At 38.6% G+C, this 12,124-nt stretch overlaps 1 protein-coding gene across 1 annotated transcript in view; it reads left to right on the top strand.

Moving 5' to 3' along the window:
• The window catches only part of LOC108673386, a 7,285-nt gene extending 5,193 nt beyond the window's left edge, over positions 1-2,092 (top strand). The window contains exons 7-9 of the mRNA XM_047881509.1: positions 171-405; positions 872-1,146; positions 1,910-2,092. Of these exons, the coding sequence (XP_047737465.1) occupies positions 171-405; positions 872-1,146; positions 1,910-1,936 (537 nt within the window). The 3' untranslated portion in view covers positions 1,937-2,092. The remainder of the gene's footprint in view (positions 1-170; positions 406-871; positions 1,147-1,909) is intronic.
• Positions 2,093-12,124: the final 10,032 nt, after the last annotated feature.

A 12,124-nucleotide genomic window follows, 5' to 3' on the forward strand; every position in this document is an offset into this window, starting at 1 on the left:
TCCACACCCACTGTCCACACCCACTGTCCACACCCACTGTCCACACTCACTGTCCACACCCACTGTCCATACCCACTGTCCACACCCACTGTCCACACCCACTGTCCACACCCACTGTCCACACCAACTTATTTCCATCCCCTTCTCTAACTCATCAACCTAACCTACAGGCTTCCCCTGGCTGCGGTAGCTTCACCAAGTTCACCATTGAGATTGGCATCTGGTACATGGACATATCTCGCCCTAATCCGGAGCTTGACTTCCCCATATCTGAACCAAAAGGCATCATCGAGATTGGAACGGCGGACGTGCCTGATATTTGCCTGACTTTCGGGCTCAAAATAACGTACTTCCAGACGACGGGCGGTGTAAATTACACGGATTACAATTTTTTCGATTTCAGTTGTAAGAACCCAAAATTAGAGCATTAGCATTGGTCCAACTAAACAACATTCATCATTAATTATAATTCTGTTATGATAACCTAAGTAAAATTGGAAGGCTGAAAAATTGAATTCTGGGTATCACTATACTTCACATCCATAGACTAGTATAATACCAAACATTTCAGGTACAATATTAGGTACGAATTGTTTTAGTTACAGTGTTGGGCAGAAGATACAGTATATGCAAACATATGCCACATTGCGTACAATATTTGGCCCGTATTCGGGCATCATTTTCCACAAAGTGGTGCTAGCGGCCTGGGTATCAAACCTGCAACTTAGTTATAATTCATATAATTCGTATAATTCATATAATTCATCTAATTTATTTAATTCATTTAATTCATATAATTCATACACTTCATATAATTCCTTCAACAGACTCGCTCTACTACCCTCTCATAGAGGATGTCATTCTTTCACAGTACCTCTCAACGGCCTTGATGATGAAAGCCTGTACTCCTACGAAGTGAATGGGACGGATGTCGTCTTCCACTGGCCTACTAACTTGACAGCTTACGACGTCTGTGGCGTCCTACCCGGTACCACTCTGGCAATCAAGAAAGCGTTCGGTGTCGGCAACACTTTCACGGCGCCAATATCTGCTGGCAACATCACACTCACCAACCTGGCATCTTCGCTGTCAACATATGTCTATGTGATGGATGCTAGCTTAGGCGTTATTCTGGCAGAAGTCTGGGTAAGTTCAATGAGTCCACAGGGCTTGTCAGTTTAATTGCTCTTTAATCAAGTAACAGTAAGGAATGAAATATACAATGCAGTTAGGTAAAGAGGTAGATCTGGGACAGGTTGATCAAGGGTAGTTTTCTGTGGAGAGCGCATTCATTAGGTCTTGTTGGTAGCTAAATCGAGGTTTCTTCTTACTGACGAACAGCAGATTTAGTGATGTGCCTATTGTCACTCTACTGTTATAAATTATTTCCCCCCTACCTTATTTCCGACAATATAGGTTTGCAGATAGCCTATCTGATAACACATGTTAACGTCCAGTCCTCCTGACAACACATGTTAACGTTAAGTCCTCCTGACAACACATGTTAACGTCCAGTCCTCCTGACAACACATGACACATGTTAACGTCCAGTCCTCCTGACAACACTTGTTAACGTCCAGTCCTCCTGACAACACATATTAACGTCCAGGCCTCCTGACAACACATGTTAACGTCCAGTCCTCCTGACAACACATGTTAACAAACATTCCTTCCTACAACACGTTCAAAACTTTCAAACCCAAGAAGTAACCAAGTTGTCCTGATGATTATGCGATTCCTGTGAACACCTTATAGTTGTTTCCGTATTTTTCCATCACGAATATCTGTGTTCATGGTCTTCCAATGTCATAGTACCTGATTACAAATGTACTCATTTGTTGTACCGTTTCGATGTCTCAGGCAGGTAATAGTATGCATGTGTGTTGTTAAATTTTTGTTTCTTTTACAGATTAAAAAAGTGGTTACTGGTGTTTAAGCGGTTCACTGCTGTCGTTCAAGAGCGGTTCTCTGCAGCGGTTCATCACGATCTACACCCAATGGAACCCTGCATGCCAAGCCCATTACAGTTTCTAATCAGGAACTGAAGGAAGATGAGAACCCGCTTAGTTAAATAAATATTATTGGTGCAGAAGTGATGTTTTATTGACAATTATAGACGGAGGCTAAAAAATTTGTCCATACGTGGGTAGGTGCCATGCAAACACTTACGTGGTAATATGCTGCCACCTCACCGAAGCAGTGGTAGCACGCCCTTCTTATGTTCCACCAATAGCCTGCAGAGTACAAGTCTACCCTGGATACTCTTTTTCTACCGATATTTGTTGACATTTGTTCAACAACTTCGCAGTCATGTGCCATGGATGACTGGTGTAATTATTCTCCATTAAAAAGACTCTTCCAAGCCCATGCAACTTAGTCTGAATTTGTTCATGATTCTGAAATATCCGCTTGATCCTGAAAATGAAGTGGTGACATGAATACGATGGCGGGGCCGAAACCGGATGCGCAGCCGTGGGCCTTAGATTTATCCGTTCAATTAGCCTCACATTCATTTGTTGCTCGTAGTAGTAGTGCACATCGGGTCTGACTACGAACGTTGGTAAGAGGAGCTGTTTCATTTTGCAAATCGGTGGTTAACCTTTCTGAAGATAGTTGCCAACTTACCAGTAGGTTTTTGAAAATTCCAATATTTAATTCTTTTGCAGTACTGATACTTGAGTAGGAGGGGAATAATAGGAAGAGGGTAGGGAAGGATATCGTATTTTATTCTTTGGTATTTTGTAGGATTATTACTTTGTTTCTTTTGACTTAATTTCATTATTTAGCTTTATTGGATACATCAATGTATATATTAATAATGTATATATTAATACTCCAGGGAATGGATTTGTAGCCTGCAAAATGAAAGGAAAGAAAAAATCAAGAGCAATGATAACCTCTGATGGGGCCTCTGAATCTGAGGATGAGTGGCCTTTTCCTAACTTGTCCTTTTCAGAGGACCCCAAGAGGGAAGAGATGCCTCAGATAGATAATTACCCTTTGCCAATAGCCTCTCTAGCCGAAAAAAGAAAGGCTAAAGCTAACACTGATAGAGAATATCAAGCACCAAGTCAGAAAAGAAGCAACAATAACTTCCATGGAATTCTTGGAGAAATTGGGCATGGCATGGGGCATAACTCTCCTGGACAAGGTGTCAACTTTGACACCTTGTGTCAACTTTGACACCTAGGCAACTCTACTGGACAAGGTGTCAACTTTGATGGATCAGGACAACCAGTTCAAGTTCTTGCAAACTTGACAAACTCTACTCCGCTACTTGGGATCCAGAATTCAGCTGAATTTCTACCCAGTACTATGAAAACAATGTTGATAAAAAAATATAGCTCAGTACTCACTGCAGTGAGTGACAGAAAGCGCATTTTCTCACAATCAACGAGAACGTGAAGTCACGTACAGATGGACGGACATGACGAGCACAATAGGGCATTTTTTCCGTAAATGAGAAAATGCGCTAAAAAGGGTAAAAAATGTTTGCAAGGTAAAAAGTTTTTTCATAAAATCATAAGCATTTTATGTTTTCTTATATTTAAATATCGTATATGCCTATAACCTCGCTAAACAAAACATATACCTAACATATTCGAATAAAATATCACATATGACTGGAAAAAAATCTCAATAAAATATTGTATATGCCTGGATAAAATCTCAATAAAATATGGTATATACTAGGAGAAAATCTCAATAAAATATGGTATTTGCATGAAGAAAATTGTAGTAAAATATGCGTATGGCTCGAGAAAATTTCAATAAAATATGGTATATGCCTCCAGAAAATCTCAATAAAATATTTTATATGCCTGAAGAAAATTTCAATAAATGTGGTATATGCCTGGAAAAAATCTCAATAAAAATGGTAAATTCCTGGACGAAATCTCAATCAAATGTGGTATATGCCTGAAGAAAATCGCAATAAAATATGATGTATGCCTCGAGAAAATTTCAATAAAATATGGTATATGCCTCGAGAAAATCTCAGTAAGATATGGTATATGCCTGGAAAAAATCTAAAAAAAATATGTTATATGCCTGGAAAAAATTTCAATAAAATATTGTACATGCTTGGAAAAAAATCTCAATAAAATTTGGTGTATGCCTGGAAAAAAATCTCAATAAACTTTCATGTAAGCCTGGCACCAATCCTAAGAAAATAAAGTAATTGCCTATAACAAATTTCAATGAAATATAATACATGACTGAAAAATCCTATAAAATATTGTATATGCCTGGAATAAATCTTAATTAAATATCATGTAAGCCTGGAATAAATCTTAATAGAGAACAATTGTCCAGCACAAATCTCAATAAAATATCGTCCGTACCTAAAAACGCCCCGGCCAGTTGTGCTCCGGCCTGTATGCGCTCCGGCCTGTGACTGAACTGCGCTGTTGTGGTGGGCGCTTTGTGTCAAAAGCTGTGAAGATGCCCGGCTGCGTTACGCTCGGGAAGGTATATGAATCGCACTGTGGACTTGGGCTATGCTGACCTCTAGCTATCCACCCACCCTTCTTAACTATTCAAGAATCGGTACAAATACTTGAAATATTTCGAATCTGAGTAAATTTTACTTTTAATCAGGATGTTAATTGTTCAAGAATCGTATTAAAACTATTTCAAGCCGTGGAAAAAAAGAAGTCAGGCTATTCGAATCGCGGTAAATACTCGTACTATTTCAACTCAGGGTAAAACTATTTAAGAATCAGGGTAACTACTTTACAATAATCCATGAATAAGGGTAGCTGAAATTCAAGATTGTAATTCAAGATAAACTTTACCCAAGATTCACAGTAAAAGTTATTCAAAATTCAGGACAAGAGTTTTTCAAATTACAGAGTGGAAGCTATTCATAGTACAGAGTGGAAGCTATTACCCTGAAAGCTTGAATAGCTTCCAGGGTAAAAGCTATTCAAGATTCAGGGGAAATGCTCGCAAGTCTGTCCAGCAACCAGCATTCAGTCATGTGACCCTCAGCAAAATACCTAGTCAAAGGACTCCCCTCTATCAGATCCTGGAGTCTCACGCTATCCATAGGCAGGATTCCGCGCAATTCTTGGCGGTATTTCACAATTCCCAAGTTTTGGAGCTCCTCGGGCTCAAATCCCGCAGGATGCCCGAAATTTACCCGCCTTTTTACCAGTTCGCGGGTTCGATTTCTTCTACCGCTGCAAATTTTGTTTCCGCTTCCTCCATGGTTTTTTGCGGCTCAGGTGTACAAATATTATGATTAGTTCCATTATTTCACATTGACCCCATTTGTTCCGTTATTTCCAATGATTTCCGTTGGCCCGCCAGAGCCGAAGCGACCACAACTGCTGCCCCCGTCGTGTATCTGTAGAGCCTCACCAGCGTGCACAGGGGCAGCAACTGCAGCATCCTGCCGTAACAATACCATTAGAAACAATTAAAAGACCATTAGAAACCATTAGAAACCTTTATCCTCCGTTCACCCCCGACGAAAACAGGGCGAAAAGGACCTTTTTAAAATAACCTTTGTAATAATGAAAAATACAAAATCTTTAAGCAATCAAAGCTGAGGAAACTACCGGCGCCGGTTACGGCAGTGCTGCAGCGTGGGCGGGGGCTGCTACGTCCGAAAACATACTAATTCGTACATTTATAATAACCGAATAAATGCGCGAATATAAATACTTGATGCTATTGGGCAGTAATTCCCACAAAGTAACATTTCCAAATTCATTGGAATATTGAGTATCCGTGGTTGTTTTCGATTTGAACGCGGAGCTCACGCACTACATACCTCACACTATCACATCATGACGGGCACTGAGACTAGGCGGTTTTTAACGCTGGAATCTATCAGTCGTAGTGCTGTTTCATGCACCAACAGACAATTTTTATGTAATATTATTCAAGTTTTTGTAACAATATATCTTTATGAAAATGTATCTTTATGTGGAAATGATGGAAATGTATCATATATCTATTTGGAAATATATTTTTTATGGAAAATATATCTAATATAAAATATATTTCTATCACTTGATGGAAATATAGATTAATCAATATATATCTTAACGATTATGTAACAATATTTGTCGCTAATCTATCAGTCATTGCTGATTGTGCTGTTGCTGACTGATGGTCAGATAGTTAATGATAATGATAGATAGTTAATGTGATAGTGCTGTTTATTATGCACATTAAATGCATTCCCACTCTCTGTACCATACCAGCTAATGGCGTAAAAACCCGCCTAGTGTGAAAGATTACATTGAATACCATAGCAAGCTAAACTGTTACGGCAAATCCTTCGCCGCAGTTTTAGCAGTATCTGCACACGCGGACATCAGGCATCAAATTCTAAAATCCGTCGCGTGTGAACAGCAGTTCACATTTTGTATGTCCTGTGAGGTTCGGAGGTAAATACCGTCGCACGCTTGCGGCAATTGCCGCCCTATGTGAAAGGGGCCTTATAAGGGTTAAGAGTTCGTAAGTTCATCAGCCAATCGTTGACGGCCTTTCAAGCCAAATCTACCAATCACAGACAATAAAGCAGTGCGTAAGTATTTACGCACACTCAGCGAGTTCTAAGAGTATGCTGGGGGCCACGATTTTCCTGACTTCCCTGCTGGGGGCTAGGATGGCCTGAATTCATGGACTTGGTTTGCTTTTTGAGACTTTCGGCTGATGACGTAATACTCATTAATTAAAAAGGTGTTTTATTGGATGATGGGACCGTATTAGTTCATCGGGACCTGGGCAGTACTGGACTCAGTTAGGCAACACGCAAATAATTTACTAAACTCAAATAATTTACTACTGAAAAAATCGGCCTCTCGCGACCACCCCTCGAACTGAACCAAATATGATTCTTAATCATGCATTCTTTCGTATCTGTTTCTCCAAGGGCGATTTTAGCAAACAGGAGCTATGATGAATGTGTCTTGTGGATTAATACTCGTGTGGGGCTTTCACTTGCCACTCCACATTAACTGCGTTTAACTCCAATGAATCAGGGAATTTGAACGGCCTAGGTAGCTAACTTGAATTGTTCACTAAAGACAGACAGAAACATGGTGATCAACAGGACGAATTCGGTTGGTTAAGCAAACACACAATTATTAATTGATAAGTTGATTTATTGGCTTAGCTCACGTGACCTGCTCGATGTTGGTGATCCCGATGGAATCGGAGGAACGAGTTGGTGATGAAGATGATGTGCTCGGCTTGGTGATGTGCTCGTGGTCGCATTTTTAATTCCGACACCGTGGTGAAGTTATCCGGGCACGATATTGAGAGTTGCAGTGACACTAAACTGAATGTTCCAGAGACACGAGATTGATCACTGAATTGAATGTTCCAGAGACACGAGATTGATCACTAAATTGAATGTTCCAGAGACACGAGATTGATCCCTGAATTGAATGTTCCAGAGACACGAGATTGATAACTGAATTGAATGTTCCAGAGACACGAGATTGATCACAAAATTGAGTTCACTTGGTGTGGCACGCAGGGTGGCGATGCAAGATGGCGTCGTTCGCTTGGCGGGAAGATGCCGGCTTGAGACGCCGAGGTTGCGGTGCAGGTTGCCGAGTGCAGGCTGCCGGTTGCAGGATACAGGCTATAGGTTGCCGGGTGCAGGACACAGGCTGCAGGTTGCCGAATGTTAGCCGATGTTGTGATAGCTGCGAAATAAGGCCTTTGTAAATACGCTATTCACGGTTCACGACACCATTTCACAAATGAGTTAAAGCTACGTGAGCTATGTTTATGACATGATAAATACGTTAATTTAATACGTTAATTTGATTATTGAACTTGCAATGACTCCGACTTCTGAACTAACTTTACTCTTGCACTTAACACATTGAATGAGAGTTATTCTACGGCAGAGTAGAGTTTCTAAGTTAGGGAGCTTACGCGATATGCTGGCGGCTCGATGACTGGGGCCAAATAGACCGTTAACATTTTGAGAGGCTCCAAAGGAACCAGTAAGAAAGGGCCCTGGATGTGGCCATCGACTGAGCTGCTTTCTCGGAAACTCTTATGATGTTATAATTATTTAATATGGTTTAAAACGTACGACTTTAATGTATATTGTAAGTATTAATATTAATGTTAGTATGAGAAACATAAAAATTAGTTCTACGTAGCGAGATATGTTATACATAATACTAGTTCTATGTAGCGAGATCCGCTACACTCGAAATTATATTTCTAAATAAATTAGTGCCGCGGTTAGTTGACATTCGTGTGATGTACAAGACATCTGAAGTTCTGAAAAATCATTCAAAGTTTATCGTAAGAAATTACATTCTGAATTGTTATTTATTGAATAAAAAGTGTAGACTGCAATGATTTGATCCATGACAAATTCGTTTAGAATTTCATAATTCAAAATAATCCGGCAGACTGGAGGTAACTCTGACCCGGATTCTGGTTAGTAAACAAAAACACGCGATGGACTTCGTGAGTCGTAACTCGTGAGTTTATTTGCGTTGAAACTATAATAAATTTTAATATATATCTGACTAATTTTACTAAAAATGAATCATAACCATTGGAACTCTAAAATTTCATTTTATTAAATTAGTTTTTCTTATTCTGCTCCCTAAATGTTTTTGAATGATCTATCGAGTTACGACTCACCGTCACCGGAGTCCGGACTAACTCCGACAGCCGACTCAGTAGCTACCAAATCTAAAGAGTGGAGACTGGATTAGAGGACTGTCCTGATTTACCCTGCCTGTCCCTGATTACCCTGTTTGACAGTACAGAAAAAGTGCTATATGGCTGCAGGCAAGGCATAGAATATATCTACTTGGTGAGCCCGGCTGAGCCGCGACTGAATTTTTTGAGCCATGGTTTTATGGACTTGCCAGCCATGATTCCATTTCTTCGAGCCGTGATTCCATTTCAACAAGCCGTGAATTTCATATCTCGATCATGAAAAGCCATTTATGAGGCGCGAATTTATTTACAAAGTAAATGCACATGTAACCCCAAATCTCTAATTTTACCCCAAAACAGTCAAATGGCAACAATTAAATTTGTCTTTGCTGTAAGTTGAGCACGTGTTAATGCAGTCTAGCCGCTTTGACAGGACTGCAACTATGCGCAATCTTCAACAAAGCGTTTAGTTTATTTGTTTACATTACGATATTTATGTTTTTTCTGTAGGATATTTTGGCAGGAACCATAGTGGCAAACCAGAGATTTTTTAGAATCCATTCATTTTTAATTTCCTCCTTTACTCAAGATTTGAACCAATTTCTTATGTATGATAATGCTGGTATCCATGATAATTTACTGGTCCAGGTCCACTTATAGGAGCTAGTATGGAATATATCTACTTGGCGAGCCGCGACTGAATTTTTAAAGTCCAAGGCACAGAATTTGGTGAAGACCTGGCTGGAAAGCAGCTCGAAGGAGGAATTGACTGACGTTGCCTTCTTGGGCGAGCAGGTGTTGATGAACCTTTTCGTTAAGTACAACACAGCCATCCCATCCAGTGCTGCAGTTGAGCGCCTGTTTTCCATAGGCAAGGACATCTTTAGTGCCAAGAGAGCCACCCTGTCAGATGCCAACTTTGAGAGGCTGATGTTCATGAAGGGCAACAATCATCACCTCAAGGAGATGAAGGCGAAGGGCAGGAAGTAGTAAAAGGAGTGTGTAACCCTGGTGTAGCCTTAATATTTCTTATTAGTTTAATAAACTGTATGTTGAATGTCAACTACTGCCTAATTTCATTTGTTCATTTAATTATTTATGTTACGTACATCTTGATCATCATCTGATCTTGGCATTCTACATCTTTTTGGAAAGTTCCTTTTCAAGGCTGAAAGTTCAGCTCTCTAGGCCTGTTTATCAGAGTTCCCCCCTTCAAAAAAAATTAAGCCAAATCTAAATTTATATATTAAAAGTTAGCGGTTAGCGGCAAATTCTGCTACATTTTTTGGTGATTTATCGGTTTAGCGTTATCGAAGCTAACTAAGTGGATTAGCGGTTATCAAAGCTAACTTTTAGGTTAGCTGTGCCCACCACTGCTGGTGGTGCACCAGACAAAAAACAGGCTTTGGGCCTCCCTTTTGGGAGGCGGGGATATGGTGATTGCCGATTTGGTCCCACAAAGGGATGCACTCCAACCGCAAGCAGGCCGGCAACATTTGGAACATCTAAAAATCATCCTTAATTTTTTCATCTATTTTTAAAGTTCTTTTTACTTTTTCTGATTTTTTCTCTATTTTTACCTCTCCCCCATTTTCAATACCTATATAATCAAAACAAAATATAAATTGACAAAATGGCCAGATGATCTATAGAGATTTTATTTACAAATCAAATGGTACATATATCTCTCAATGCTGTAGCTTGAAAATCACTGGAGATTATTAAGATGGCATATTTTGAAAATTTTAGTTGATCAGGGGAGCCAAATCAGTGAAATTTATTGAAAAAAGAAAATGTAAAAAAATTGCTTGAAATAGTAGCCCAAACTTTCCCAGTGCCAATTGGTTATATTTAGGGTACCAGCACATGTCTTTAGATTTATTCCTGTCCAGTTTAATGTGAATAATTTGATATAAATGTGACTTTTTTTACAATAATACAAATAAAAATGTTCATTTTATTTAAGTTCAAAATGGCCTAGCCCAAAAAAACATTGCATGTACCACTGTGGTATTTGCTTTTCTGAACACGCATTGCTTGTAGCTTTCAAACAAATGCAAACATTTTGCAATTAATGCAAATAATGATCTATAAATACCATTTATTAAATGAAAATTTGTATATATAGTATTGTTATAAAATGGTCATTTATAAAAGTTCAAAACAGCCTTACACAAAAATTATTGCATGTACATCCATGGCATTTGCTTTGTTGAACATGTCGTGCTTGTAGCTTTCAAACAAGTGCAAACACTTTGCAATTAATGATACATAAATACAGATTTAATTTAAAGTAATCCTTGTACATGTTGTTAAGAAATGTTCATTTTATATATTTTACATTGCTTTACCCAAAAACTGGAGTACCATCAAATGGGGTAATAAGGAACAGTTATGAGCGTTTTTTGTTAGTAACTTCTTAACCTGGAACCTTTCATAACAAGTTTAGGCTCATTTTATAGCTCTTTGTGAGGGCTATCCAATGGCATCTTAAAAAAAATTCCATATGCTATTCTGAAGGTGCCAGATGCAAAAAAAAAAAAAACATTTCCAAATTACCCATGGAAACAGGGTAATCTGGGACATTTGAAATAAAACTCAATTTCAAAATATTTGAAACATGCAGAGTGTACTCATCTATTCCTGACAGCACTCTGAAGTCCTCCTCTTTCATTGTAGGTGATGTAGATGTAGAATAAATGACATTTTCTGTGTTTTTTTACCCGTTTATCCTTTATTGATATATCACCATTTTCATTCATTACCATACATATTATTGATGTGATATTACCGTATCCATAAACATGCCATTGAGCATTAACATTAACCTTGTCCACTGCAAGCTTCATATCAGCAGCCATATAGCATTTCTTCTGTATCTGTAAGCTTACAGGACGGCTTGTAATTTCACACCATTTTAATTGGGTTAGGTGAATTCACTTTAAAAAATGATTGTAAAAAACATACCTGAAACAGAAAAGAATTTTTCAGAAACAACCATCATATGTTTTGGAGAAATAAATCATAGTTTAGGTTAATTACTTTTCATTCTATGATGCCCAGTGCACAATTCTATATATGAAATTCTGTGCACAATTTTGTGATGACAGTTGATGCACTAATTTTTTGATAAGTGAAATTTTTTTTCGCTGAGTGGGGTAAATGTAATCAAATTTCTTTGTTGTTAATCAATATTTTTGTTAACTGGAGCCTTTGTTAACTGAGGTTAAACTGTAAATGCATTTTTAGGAGTGTCCCTTATTACCCTGGAGGGTGTCCCTTATTACCCATCATGCAGAAATGGCTGCCATTTTTTTTAATGAGATACCGGTAGTCAAATTCTGTCAATCACGTTTTCATGCCAACATCTGTATTCAAATTTTATGTAAGTAAAATTTTTTAATATGGCAAATATTTTGTTGCTCCAGACTTTACTAGAGGTACTTTACCAAAATTGCACTTTTCACAC

Source organism: Hyalella azteca, unplaced genomic scaffold, assembly GCF_000764305.2.
Source record: "Hyalella azteca isolate HAZT.00-mixed unplaced genomic scaffold, Hazt_2.0.2 contig8141, whole genome shotgun sequence".
NCBI lineage: Eukaryota > Metazoa > Arthropoda > Malacostraca > Amphipoda > Hyalellidae > Hyalella > Hyalella azteca.